Genomic DNA, 13,855 nt, shown 5'->3' with positions numbered 1-13,855 from the left:
TGCGCATCGATCAGGTAGATCTGTGTTTTCTTATAATAATGTCCTGAGGCATGTTCTTCAAATGTGGATTATTCATCCCACAGGAATTTACTGTTGAAGATTTTCCAATATCTGGGATTGTTGTCAAAACGGGTCTTTAAATGCAAACCAATCTAGGTGCTAGGTTTATTTCAATCAGATTGAAGCACGGCTCTATAAATAGATGTAAGATTGTTGGAGCCATTTCTTCTCGTTTTTGAGAGAAACCTGTAGTGGAAGGAGCAAGAATAGTTTTGTTATATGTACCTGCCTGACAAAGTCATTCGGTTATATGTACATGCCTGTTGATTTCTTACAGTAAATATTTACCAGGCACTCAGCTGCTGGTCCTTCACATCATGTTATTTGAAGCAAAGGGAAATTGTGTGATTGTGTAAAACACTGCACAGACAGTCATCTTCTTCTTCTTCTTCTTTCGGCTTCTCCCATTAGGGGTCGCCACAGCGGCTCATCCGTCTCCATACCCATCTGTCCTCTACATCTGCCTCTTTCAACCCAACTACCTGCATGTCTTCCTTTACCACATCCATAAACCGCCTCCTTGGTCGTCTTCTTCACCTCCTTCCTGGTGGCTCCATCCTCAGCATTCCTCTACCGATGTACCCCATGTCCCTCCTCTGCACATGTCCAAACCATCTCAATCTCGCCTCCCTAACCTTATTAATCTGGAGAACCTGGAGTGATGAGATCCTTCTCTTGCCATTCAGAAGCATATTCTGTTAACCGTCTGGTTACTATTGGTGCCCAAAAGCAGACTACTCTTCACCTGTACTGATGTAAATAATATTACCATAAGCTCTAAAACATACAGAAGAATATCTAACTAAACATACCTGATCTTATCTTTTCTTATTTTAAACGACTTCATTAGAAGACAACGGTTGACTAAAACAGGTTTACACACAGTATATGGACAAACATTTATCTGACTAAGATTTGTATGTGCTTTTTGAACATCCAATTCCACCTTTAGTCACCATTTGCTTTTCTAATAACCTCCACTCTTCTGGAAAGATGTTCCACTAGATTTTTGAGAGTGCTTGTGGAGATTTCTGCTCATTCAGTGAGTAAAGTCAGGTATTGATTTAGGGAGAGGAGGCCTCATTTGAGTTGAGTTCAGAGCTTTATAGAAGACCACTCAAGATCTTCCACTTTAACCCATGCAAACCATATCTTCATGGAGCTCACTGTGTGCACAGGGGCATCGTCTTGCTGGAACAGGTTTGTGTCTCCTAGTTAATGTGAAGGAACATGAGGGGAAAATGCAATTCCCTATACATCTGTATGCCTCTAACTTTGTGCTAACAATTTTGGGAAAAATACATACGGCTGTAAAAGTCTGCTGTCCCAATACTTTTGACCAATAGTGTAAAATCTGGTGTTTTGGACCGCTAGAGGTCAATAGTGAGCATTATGCCAAACCGGAAAACCTAAATGCGCTATAAAGTTTTTTATTACGTTTGTAACTGTATTTATATATGTGGTATATGATTCATGTGGGTTTTTTTTAAATAGACAACCGATTTTAAATCTGTTTGATTTCAAAACATTCGCGACCACAAACTACAGCGCATAACTTACGGACCAATTTACCCCACAGGAGTTTCTACACGGAATGATTAACCTGCTGCACACCACGGAAAACCTACTACTACTGTGTATGTTGGTTTGGTTGTATTTTTATTTGGTTTTACAGGAAACTTTTTTTTTGTAAAGTAAGATACATTTCTGAAATCAACTAAAGTTACTGCAAAGGAGCATCACATGATTGGTTGGTTTACTGTTTTATCTTTTAGCCCTGTATACGTGTTGGTTGTATTTCATTCGCCATGTATGTGCCCTACGCAGTGAACGGGTGAATGTTTTCTCCGCACTCTGTAGTGCGCTCATATTTACGGTCAAGGCGTTTGGGATTCACTACTTAACATAACTGAGGTATCTGTTTTGTAGCCAGCGTTTGAGTATTAGAGGAGAGTCGTCAGTTTTTATATTAGGAGAAAAAAAAAGACCGATTACATTTACTTTTGCATAAATTTGAACGTTCAGTTCCGCGGTGTTTTATAATGAAGTTTAAATCGGATAATTTATGCCAGCTCAAGCTCCCGAGCTGCTGTAGTTAATGAAGCTACACATTACTTTTGTGTTTCAAAATATCTGTCCAAACCCACATCTGTACGTATTTATGCATACATGATAATATTTGCGTGTGTGTTTTAAATTTCAGATTCAATTGTTTCATTAGTGTTTCATTAGGCCGAGTTGGGTTGCCAGATATGAACCACTTATTCCATCTTTTGTGTCTTACAAAATCCTTTCCAATTCATTATATGTAGAACAAATCGTAAACCAAACCATTCTTATTTTAATACTTCCCACCAGGAAGGAGGAGGTTTGTGTATGTGGTGAAAAAAGACATGCACGTAGTTGGTTTTAAAGAGGCAGATTTAGAGGACGGGGGGGTGGGGGTATGGCGACTGATGGTCAGCTCTGGCGACCCCTAATGGGAGAAGCTGAAAGAACAAAAAAGAAATAAAGAATTCCTTTTTGTCCTGTACAAATCTCATATACTGTGCTTGTTTTATTTCCTGTCATGTTCCTATCAGAAAATGAATGAGTGGAGTGCTCTGGCGAAAGTCTACAACCCCCTGAAGGCTGGCAGCATCGACAGCACTGACGTTGAGCCCCATGACCGAGCCATATGGCGGGCGATGAATGCCCATTACCAGCCCAATAAAGCGGTAACAGGTGACCCACAGCTCACACTGTTTGTCTCAAGGCTCAACAAAAAGACATCCGAAGAAGACCTCCACAATATTTTCTCCAAATTCGGTGACATCAGACGACTGCGGCTTGTCCGGGATGCCGTAACTGGCTTCTCCAAGGGCTACGCCTTTGTGGAGTACAAAGAGGAGCGCTCTCTAATGAAAGCATGGAGAGATGGCAACAAGATGGTAGTGGACCAGCACGAGGTTTTTGTGGACTTTGAGCAGGAGCGCACGCTGCAGGGCTGGATACCGCGGCGATTCGGCGGTGGTCTGGGAGGAAAGAAAGAGTCGGGCCAGCTGAGGTTCGGGGGCAGGGACAGGCCATTCAGGAGACCCATCAATTTGTCTGTTGCAATGCCCAGACCAGCTGAGCGGTGGAGAGATGGAGATGGAGGGAGAGAAGAGAGACAGAGAGATGAAAGGAGAGACACGTCTCCAGACTGGGACAGAGGGTACGGGAAGCGACAGCGGAATCGGAGGGACGATTGGGAGCGAGTGGACGATCGAGGTAGTAGAGACTACAATAAAGACAGACGGGAATCCAGACGTCACCGGGACAGGAGTAGCGAGAGACAATCCAACCGAGGAAAGGATGAAAGGAGATATCGGGACTCGTACAGAGATTCTGAGAAAAGATGAATCGTATTCTATAAAACTTTCTACTTTTGACCGATGCTATTTTTTCCCCTTTACACACCCATGGATGAGACAAAACTAAGTTCAGAGATGTACAGAAAGAGCCATAAGTCAAATCAAAATAACACATGAATGTGCTTGTGGTCAGTTTGCATCACATGATGACATTAAAATTAGCCAGCTTCCCAGAAACTTCTGTTTAATTTGCAGTGTGTGTGTGTGTGTGTGTGTGTCATTACTCCTGATACTGTATTCATATGGATCATTTAAATTTTAATAAGGGAATTCAGTATCAGAATTATACAAAAAGCCACAACGATGGTGCCATGTATAAAATATTTTAATGGCCAATGAGATGAAATTATGCAGCATTCTTCATTATTGTTCATTAAAGATCTGTATTGTGGGACATACATCATTACAGAATTCCTGAAATCTTTTTCAAACACACTGAATGCATACAGATATACAAGTGTGTGTGTGTGTGTATATATGTACACACACACACTTTGTTTCAATAATCATTGGCAAGGACTCCATGTTCACAAAGAAGCTTTTGTCAGTATGTCACTGTAACTGCGTTGCCATTTTCATGCTTCCACTAAAACTCTAGTATAAGCACCACACGTCATAAGAATGCAGAACAGCTGGTGATCTGGGACATTTGCTGATGGGAGTCTTGTGAGAGTCTGGAATGCCCAGAATTGTTTTTTCTTTTTATCATTCCTTTAGCGGAACTCAGGAATAACACGCTTATCCATATGTTGTACATCCCTGTGCAAATACTATGCAAACATTTCAGTTAAAAAAAGGGAGAAAAAAGCAGCCACTTTCATTGACCGTCCTATTATTGGCAGCCTTTATCACAATAAACCTGGATTATCTTTCACTAGGCACCACATCATTCGATTTGAATTTACAAACATGATTAAAGTGTCCTAATCAAGATACTACTCGAGGCATATCAACACGGCCTCCTCAGCTCTCTTCATGACTGCAAATGTGATCCTTATCACCAACCACATTTTGCATATAGTATCTTGGGTATCTGGCAACCGAACCTGCATATAAAACAACTTGAAATGAAGAGTGACTGACAACTTTTAGAGATGTCAACGTTGGAAGGGTAGTGTAGCCATTATCTACGTTTATGCTGTTCCATTCCCCTTTGTCTTTATCCACTAATGCTGGGAAACGTGACTGTAACAGTGGAGTGTATGGTAGGTATTGCTCATGACATTGCCAGAGGCGTTAGCGATTAGAGGGTCATTGTGCTTTGTCAGTGTTTAATTGGTTACATGTGCTGTAAAGCTTCCTGGGCTTGCTCTGTATACACGTCATCTTTGCGGGACCATGGGCTGTAGCCATCGTCAATCTGCAGCATGCCTCTCTGCGAGCTGCGCCTCTTGTCTCGGGAGAAGAAACTAAACCTAAAAGGGAGAGATGAGATGTCACACATAGCTTTCAGCATATATACGATAATGGCGATGTTGGCATTCAAATACATTTTTTAATTGGAAATGCCTGATTTTGTAGATTGAAAGCTGGCTAAATGGCACCCCAATCAAGAAATCACCCTGTTACCCCCTTATAGATCAAATAAGCACTTCACACATTCACACAACATTTCAGCCATCCATCTGTGATCGTGAGTCGCATTAGGAAACACACAGGAAAGTGCTAGGCTAATCATTGTTAGAGTTTTAAATTCCTTAGTGGGATAAAAGGTCGGGGTTAAGTCACAAGTGTTAGCATGTGAGCTGGACCAGGTGAATAGAAAATACAGTTTTTTTAAAAATTATTATTATTCTGACTGGCTGATTCTAATGACCTTCCTGCTAACAAACTTCAGACAGCACAACCCCACAATCAGCCAATCAGAATGTTCTTGGTGTTACGACCACTTCCAGTGAGAGGTCAAGAGGGAAGGGCATGCAGTGGTGAAAGAAAGAAATAACACACATGCAGGGTTATAATATGACGTTAAAAAACGAACAAGGTGGTCAACAATGAAAAAGAGGGCCATACAAGAGAGACAAGTCGTCTGATTGGCTGTAAAGTGGGGTCATCTGCAATCAAGCCAGCCGCCACCATCGGCATAATGGCTGTGAAGATCCTGTTGCAGAAAGGCACAGACGTGCGGAATTGAGCAAAAGAGGGAACAGAAACCACTAAGTAGCTCCCGCTAACGCTGGATGGCAGCGAAAATACCTCCTCCGTTTGGGGAAGTTCTACACAAAATGGTGGCACCTGCTCGCCATAGTAATCCACTGACAATGGGATCCATAATAATCATACCACATGGGTGCATGAAAAACACGACCCTCTTAAAATCACCTTCAAGTGGGATTCAAACTAGACGTCAGTAACGGATGTTTATTACCTTTTGGTCTACCTTATTGACTGCATGTGCTCGTAAAGAGCAATATGGGATTTACAACAGGGAAATATGAGCTGTTCTGGTTCCCTGCAAATATCTGAATGAGTGTATGTAGGTGTGTAGGAAGAAGTTTGTGTATGGTACGCACAAGCGCTTTATGCCTGATTCTGGCTGGGCACCAGTTCGGGATTGGGGCCTGAGCGTGGGCGAAGGGTCCAGAGTGGGCGGGTGTGGATCGTCTTCTTGCTCCTCGCTGAAGAAAAGAGAACACACAGGTTCATCAATGATTAAAAAATAGCACTTTATTGACATCGGAATGACTAAGCGTCCAACACCCCAGTGTAGTTGAATTCTCAATTCTGATTGGTCAGAGCTCTAATCCAAATCACAGGTTTATGGTAAAACTCTCCTTCTCATATGATGTCATTTCTATAGTAGCATAATCACAAACAGTTTTCTATGAGCAGGCATTTTGGTTTGTATTTTTAGAAGAAGTCTCCAGTGTTTCTGTAGCAGGCTGAGGCGAGGCTGTATGACTTTAGGTTTTTCCAACGTGTCTTAAGCTTTAAGTTTTCTTTAAGAGAGAGAACAATAGGCTGCTAAAGTGTAGGTTTTAGTACAAGTGAAAACATGAACTTAATAAATGAATACGTTTATTACTATATTATGTGTATTACTATATATTTTACAACTACAAATGTATACAAATTACAGAATGGATTTAGAAATTAAAGAACTAAAAATAGGAAAACTGCAGAGGTTTAAGAAAGAAAAAAAACATTTTAGGATAGGTGGTCCAGCTACTGGGCCATGGACCGGTACTGGGGCCTTGATCACTTGGTACCAGGCTGCACAGAAAGAATAATAAAAAGAATAACAACAACACACACACACACACACACACACACACACACACACACACACACACACACACACACACACACACACACACACACACATATATATATATATATATATATATATATATATATATATATATATATATATATATATATATATATATATATATATATATATATATATATATATATATATATTATTATATTTTTTACATCTATTTTTATTTTTTCCATATATATATATATATATATATATATATATATATATATATAATTCCATTTTATTCCCATTTCATTGACTTTTGGAGTCTGCAGGGTGTCTTATTTTGAACCCCCAGTCTGCTTTGACATCTCTTTCTCCGAAAGACCTTGCTGAGGCAGTTTGATAAATCACCTTGTGTCTTGTTGCTGGGCTCAGTCTTGCTATGAACTGTGACATGAAATGGTCTTCTACAACCTCACCGTATTAGCAGATTTAGGCTGGTCCTCACCAAGTTTAAAGCCTGATACACAGCAGTATCTTTTTCAGTGAACGACTGTGTTTCAACCTACATATGAAATAGATGATTATTAGCACCTGATTGGTATAATTGCAAAACCTACAAAACGAATGACTTTGTGCAAGTGTATCAAGTGTGCAAAGGAAAGTCACACATGTCTGTCTGTCTGTCTGTCTGTCTGTCTGTCTGTCTGTCTATCTATCTATCTATCTATCTATCTATCTATCTGAGAGAGAGCATATGTTTGATAGATAGGTGATATTTTGACATTTTTGAGTTTATGACTACAGTCTGTGAATATTTAATATAATAACACAAGGCAGAATCACAAGGCTGACCTTTTATAATATGCAATTTCCTCTTGCAGCATGAACACTTTGGCCTTCAGCTCATTTCTCTCGTGCAGGACATCTCGCAACTCTTGCAGAGTGAAGCGTGGTCGGTTCGGATCTTTCGGATCGAAACCTGCGTCTTCCTCACACAGGGCATCCTGTCGAACGAGAGAGATGAAGTTAATGTCAGCGTTAATTTATTAATTGCTGCTTTTCTACAACAATACTCCGATTAGTCTGATTAGTCAACTCCACATACACTTAAAGCTCTACACCAATCACGATTTATCATTCCCAGTATTGACACAAGTACACATGACACACACATGCTGATCATTTCAAAACTCCAACAAAACTTTTTTCTTTTTGCATTTACAAAAAATGCATTTACAAAAAACTTTTTTCTTTTTGGTGTTAACCACACCCAAAACACCGCAGCTAACTCCTACACACACCTCCTTCACAAAACAGATTAGCTAATGCTCTAATAAAAACAAAGGCACTATGGGCGTTCACTACTGGAACAATGCAAATTAGTCTCAAACCATGCGGCCCTAGTAAGCTAAGGGGTTACCCATAACAACACAGCCTCTTCCTCATCGTCCTCCACATCATTCTCATCCTCGACATCCGCCTCATCTTCATATGTCAGCACTTGGTTGTTATATGGATCGAGGGAGAGCAGAGGGTCGCATAATAGCATGTGCTCGGGGAGTAAATTCTGACCCAAGACAAGGGCATTAATAAGAAAAGTTCTTCATGAGATTAGATTAAAAGGCTTGTTGGTTAAAGAAATCATAACGGTTTACACAAAAGACAAAAACTGTCGTTTTTTAAAAATAAGATAACAAAAAGACGAAGAGCTGAATATAGTGTAGTATTAATATCCTGAATTATGTGAGCTTTTGCTTCTTCAACAAAAGCGCAGTTTTATCACACAGTACTAACACGGCTTACAATGAACAGAAGCTGGTGCTTCCACTGCATGACTTCACACTGCAAAAGCAACAGATCTCATTCACTGTTAGACCACATATTATTTAACTGAACTGTGCCTTTAAATGCTAGGCCTAGGTCAAGTTTTGCTAGCTCTCTGGCCAAACCACGGCTATATTTATCAACCGGCTCAGCCTCATCTCATCTATGACACACCGACTGCACTGTCTGATTCACTGCAGTCACGTACATGTGAACAGTTCCAATACGCAACATCACATTTAGGGCAACAGTGAACTTGTTTTACAACAACAGCGGGAGTTAACATTTATGACATTTCAAAATATTTGAAGAATAAAGGTTGTAACAATACAAAATACAGACACATACCGGCTGTATAGCATGATATTTGAAAAGACATAACTTGTGCCAGAAACGTATACCTCATCTATTTCCTGACACTCTCTGCACACAATCAATTTTAAATGATCAAATCTCAGAGGGCAGCACTCTATTATATGACTTATTTAACATGGATGAGCTTGAGGCAAACTGGAGGGTTTTAAGGAGAAATTAATATAATATATTTATTAATTTAATAAATAATGATCTACTCCGTAAACAGCCTCCTGTATCTAGCAACATCTTTAAAAGCCAATCACTTGGATCTAATGCTACACAAAAGCACCTGCGTAACTTTCCTATGTGTTTTTTTTTCTTTAAACTCACCAAAGAAGATTCATTATACATTGACATCTATAGCTCCAACAGTGAAACAAGGATTTACAGATGTTCTGTCTGTACCTGTGCAGGTGATGGTGGAGCAGGAGGCTCCTCGGATTCAGGGCTTTTCTTCTCTCCTTGAAGACGATCTCTAAGTCGTGCCACCTCTTGTCTAAGGCTCGTCAGCTCCTGCTCTCTGGTCTGTGCGAACGCCTCGAGCTCTACCTTCTGCTCAATGAGAGCCTTTCCCTGTGCCTCCACCACCGTGATCTTATGCCTTAAATCGTGGTTAATCTTCATCAGCCGGTTCTGCTGCTGTTGCAGCTGAAAGACACGCAGGCAGACAGAGCTTGACATCAAGCAGAAAGTAGTCTCTTAAAGAGAACAAAAGGAAATCCAGGGTCTTTATTTGTTGTTACGTTTAAATCACGGTGTAAGCAGGAAAAAACAAAAGAAAAATACACGGCTAGCGTCAAGGCTAGTGCTGATTTCTTTCGAGCACAGCCCGTATTGGAAGTCAAGTGATTACACTTCATGAACACCCCACAGATTTTACATCCATGGTGCACCTTTGTTTAAATGCACAGGAGGTGTAATAAGCATGAATGAGGTGAATTTCTCAATCTCTGATTTTCAAAAATTGTCTTCGGATTATATACAGCAAACACAAATGATTCGATGCCCAAGATGAGACTGCTTTCAAGATCAAACTTAATATAATATTATGTCATAATATTAACCCATACTGACTTTTCAGCCGTTCGAATGCATTATCCGCCATTTCTGGAGAGGAAAACCGCTATGGGCGTGTGTGTTTGACTCATGGTGTGGTGCTGTACGTTTAAATGATATGAAATGGAAAAGTGATCACTTACTGCTTCAATGTCTTCGTTCTTCAGCGTTAGTTCTCGGTCCTTGGCGCGAATCTCGTCCCTTTGTTTATCCACTACCTCCTTGAGCTTTTTCATCACTTGCCTCTCCCTTTCTGACATACCTGGCAACCCAGAGAGAATGGCGTATTAGTTATAAATTTTGTACTTATGACTTGAAGGTTGTGAGCTTAAATTCTAACACTGATCCACTGTTCACTATGAGCATAATAGAACTGGACTCATTCTCTCACAATAGATAGACTTGTCAACAAAATGTAAATACATTTCAATATTTTTGCATGCGCCTGCATAAATCCAGGACACTCCTGTGAATTGTAAAGATTAAACAAAGTTAAAAAAAAGTGTTGTGTTTTTTCTTGTATATGTTACATATACATGAATGTGTTACACTCTGACACATGACACTCAAAGCAATGTAATTCCTCTTCGAGCTACCCTGCTGGTGCACTTAAAATAGATTCATGCCAGTGGAGCTCTGATGCAGTTACACACATATTAGATCAGCCACAGGCTTAGAAATAACCCACTCGATCAAAGATAAACTATTCCTGCACGTACTAGAGAAATCATTGCTATTACATGGTAAATCAACTTGGTTATTTATTAGAAGGTATTGGGTTTAAGCCCCAGCACCACAAATCTGTCACTGTTAGATCCTTGAACGAGGCCCCCTAACTCTCTGCTCCAGGGGCACTTTATAATGACTGACCTCATACTCTGACCCCAACTTCCTGACAGGCAACTTTTGTCTCCTGATTCAGGACAATAGCTACTGAATTACTGGCACCTCTGATAAACATGAATAAAATGTTCATGGAATAAAAAGATGTCATTGTGACTAACTATTACTGATGTGTCAGAGAAATGCAACTTTTAACTGAAAGAAAAATAATACCAAAATGATTGGAACCCAAAACATACAATCAGAAGACAGAAAAAATGGTCTAATAAGTACTGTGACATGGGTTTTACTTAAAAAACAAACAAACAAACAAACAAAAAATTCCAGGCAATAATAGAGACACCTTTTCCTTGTCGGGATGATGTCACATGGTGTCCTCTTTGGCACTGTGTAAGTTAGAGAATACCATTGTTGTGTACAAATAGAATTTGAGCCTTCTTTTTTTTATTTTATTGGAAGTTTAAATGTAAAAAATAAATGATTTTCAGCATAATAAATGTAAAATGATTATATTTAATCATGCATCACATAGTACCATTTTCACCTTCTATATTAATGTTTGATCTGTTTTAACTAAAATATTATATTAGCATTATTATTACGATCAAAAACGGAAGCAGAACATGTCAAATTTTTCTTAAGCGATAGTCAGCCAGCAAGTCGGTGTATTCAGACAGGCTGAAGGAATGCTCAAAAGGAGGCACGTGTGACTGTAATGAGCACTGAGGAATCTCTGTGACTCCCCAAGCTGGCTTGCTATTGCAGTTACGCATCCTGGCTTCCCTTCAGTTACACACAGAAGGACTCCTTTGTGCAGCATGGCTGAATGTCTTTTGTCCATCTCTAAATAGCGGCGAGAGAATGAGAGTGTCTGCAGCGACTAGTATTTACCATGCGTGATTTGCAGGCTTGCAGGAGTGTGTGAAAAGTGAAAGTTAAGAGAATTAAACCTATATCTGTCAATTCAGGGGGCATGTGTTTGTAAACTTCCTTCCCCCAGTGGCCTCCCTTCATTAAAACACTGAGAGTCACTCTATTCACAAAAACAGATGCAGCTGCAGAGTTGAAGCAAGTTGCTTTAGGAAGCTCATGTAAATTACCTTCCTGTCTCTGAACATCCTCTTCTGTCATTGGGCAGTGCTTAAATGAGAAGTTGTTGAGGAGGGTCTTGTTTTCCTCTTGCAGCTGGGCAATTTGAGACAACAGGTCTTGAGCTTCCCCTCGCCACACATCCTCGACCAATTCCAGCTCCTGTGAGGACAAACACATCATACACAGCAAGATCTCAGCACTGACGCGCCTTTACAATAAACACACAGCGTTATGACTCCATTCATTTTTGCACGATGACACTTTAACTCTCAACTGTCCACTTTATATCACACCACACTGCACATGGACACTTTAAGGACAATCAGTAAATCACTTTCATTTGTACTGCCAATATCTGCTATACTCATTCATGTATATACATATATTTTCAGATATTTTATACTTTTTATTTATCTACCTTTTTTTTTTTTAAATGTGTACCCTCAATTCTATTCTTTTTTACGCTTAAATGCTGGACAGTCGTACAAAGGATTTCACTGCATGTCGTACTCTGTATGTATGTATGTATAAGCGACAAATAAATTTTGATTTGATTTTGATTTGATTCATGGCATCCAAATACAAACCTACTTCTTACACTTCATTCTTATGGTTCCTTAAGGCTTTTAAAACCATGGATCATGAAAACAATGAGCATTTCTAGGAAAATCTGAACATTTTATTAATCCCATAGGGGAATTGTTGAAAACTGACATTACAAATGTCTAAAATGTGCACACATGAGGAAAATTATGGTTTAGCAAATTTGTTTTCTAGGAGTGTTCGTCTATTTGGGTGAGACATCTCTGTGGGAAAAGAAATATTTTTCAGGTGGATTCCTTGAATAATACAGTAGTGTAGGAGGTAGGTGTGTATCAGTGTACACTTCATACTCCCTAAATAAAAGTACATATAAAATACACAATGTGTGTATGAGTGTGTGTGTACCACATCAGTGACAGTGAAAGGTACACATTAGTTCCCTTTTCTCTGTATGATCTCAGGGACTGACTGCACTTATCGATTAGGATGCGGCTTCGGAAATCCAACCCAGAACATTTCTATTTTTAAAACAGCTTTATCGATTGAATAGAAGACAGTTATAAACTTTTTACATATATTTGTCAAAGTTAGTAAGTATTATATATATACAGTCTCCTCTGTTATTAGCTTTGCGCGTTAATCTCGTTACCAAGACAACAAAAAAGAAATGAGCACCTTTTTACTAACTAACACTTGTGTTTTGTTTCTACCTTTTTGTGTTTCTTTTCCCTTTCCAGGCGGTCCAGTCGCTCCAGGCGGAGTTTATCCAGCTCCAGGCGCAGCTCCTCGGTCTCCGGACTGATGCTGTTGCGGCTCACCAGCACTTCCAGGATCTCCAAAACCCGCACAACTTTGGGCATGAGTCGGGCCAAAGCTTCACACCCGTACTGATCTATAATCCGCTCAAACTCCTGGCCCACCACAGCCGCTATGTCGTACACGTCCATCACCGTTAAATCCGCCACGTTCTTCTCCATCGCCGACCCAAACGCTTCCATAACTGTCGCTGCTCTGCCCGACTCGATTTCCTATTTAACACTGAACCCCACTCTCTCCCTCTTCCTTTACGCCTGAACAACCGCGTGTGACGCAACACTCACACAAGTTGTACTGCCATAATTTTGGTGTTAGCGGTTACACTGGCTGTTTTAGCGGATACATTTAATGGTATTATTAACAATTGTCCCATCGCCGTTCCGTTTTGTTTCTTGTCCCGATTTCTTTAGTGGAAACTGCCGCAGTGAGTGCGCATGCGTGGGGGATACCGGAGAGTTGAAATGGCATCAGATAGGACTTTCAAAATACAGCAACTCAGAGTCGGTCTATTTACTTATTAAAATTACACAAATAATTTACTTACTTTATTTTAAAAAGTTATGAGTTGTTTGCCATTTATTTTTATTTGAAAGTGTGTGACTTGATTTTCATACTACAAAACTAAGGACCTGTATCACTGAGGAATGCAAAAACAGCA

The 13,855-nt window shown here is 39.9% G+C and overlaps 2 protein-coding genes across 8 annotated transcripts; one reads left to right on the top strand and one right to left on the bottom strand.

Moving 5' to 3' along the window:
- The first annotated feature begins 1,491 nt into the window (after nt 1–1,491).
- On the top strand, nt 1,492–3,632 carry snrnp35 (small nuclear ribonucleoprotein 35 (U11/U12)). Of its 4 annotated transcripts, none has more exons than XM_046861707.1 (2): nt 1,492–1,697; nt 2,643–3,632. In XM_046861707.1, the coding sequence occupies exon 2, from the start codon at nt 2,646–2,648 to the stop codon at nt 3,441–3,443; it is 798 nt and encodes a 265-aa protein (XP_046717663.1). In that variant the 5' UTR covers nt 1,492–1,697; nt 2,643–2,645; the 3' UTR covers nt 3,444–3,632. The 4 variants fall into 4 exon arrangements, with proteins under 4 accessions (XP_046717663.1, XP_046717662.1, XP_046717664.1 ...); XM_046861706.1 differs by having other exon boundaries at nt 1,499–1,810; XM_046861708.1 differs by lacking the exon at nt 1,492–1,697 and adding an exon at nt 1,858–1,974.
- Nucleotides 3,633–3,762: 130 nt separating this feature from the next.
- Nucleotides 3,763–13,643, bottom strand: rilpl1 (Rab interacting lysosomal protein-like 1). Of its 4 annotated transcripts, XM_046861704.1 has the most exons (9): nt 13,092–13,643; nt 11,847–11,997; nt 10,047–10,165; nt 9,253–9,495; nt 8,087–8,233; nt 7,519–7,670; nt 5,969–6,073; nt 5,469–5,556; nt 4,710–4,870 (listed from the first exon to the last, which is right to left on the bottom strand). In XM_046861704.1, the coding sequence occupies exons 1-9, from the start codon at nt 13,377–13,379 to the stop codon at nt 4,865–4,867; spliced, it is 1,299 nt and encodes a 432-aa protein (XP_046717660.1). In that variant the 5' UTR covers nt 13,380–13,643; the 3' UTR covers nt 4,710–4,864. The 4 variants fall into 4 exon arrangements, 3 of the variants coding, with proteins under 3 accessions (XP_046717659.1, XP_046717661.1, XP_046717660.1); XM_046861703.1 differs by lacking the exon at nt 5,469–5,556 and having other exon boundaries at nt 3,763–4,870; nt 13,092–13,642; XR_006927360.1 differs by lacking the exons at nt 4,710–4,870; nt 5,469–5,556 and adding an exon at nt 7,075–7,228.
- Nucleotides 13,644–13,855: the final 212 nt, after the last annotated feature.

Source organism: Silurus meridionalis, chromosome 11 (assembly GCF_014805685.1).
Source record: "Silurus meridionalis isolate SWU-2019-XX chromosome 11, ASM1480568v1, whole genome shotgun sequence".
NCBI classification, from domain to species: Eukaryota; Metazoa; Chordata; class Actinopteri; order Siluriformes; family Siluridae; genus Silurus; species Silurus meridionalis.
Note: the sequence above shows the minus strand (reverse complement) of the source record. Positions and strands in the feature narration are given on the sequence as shown.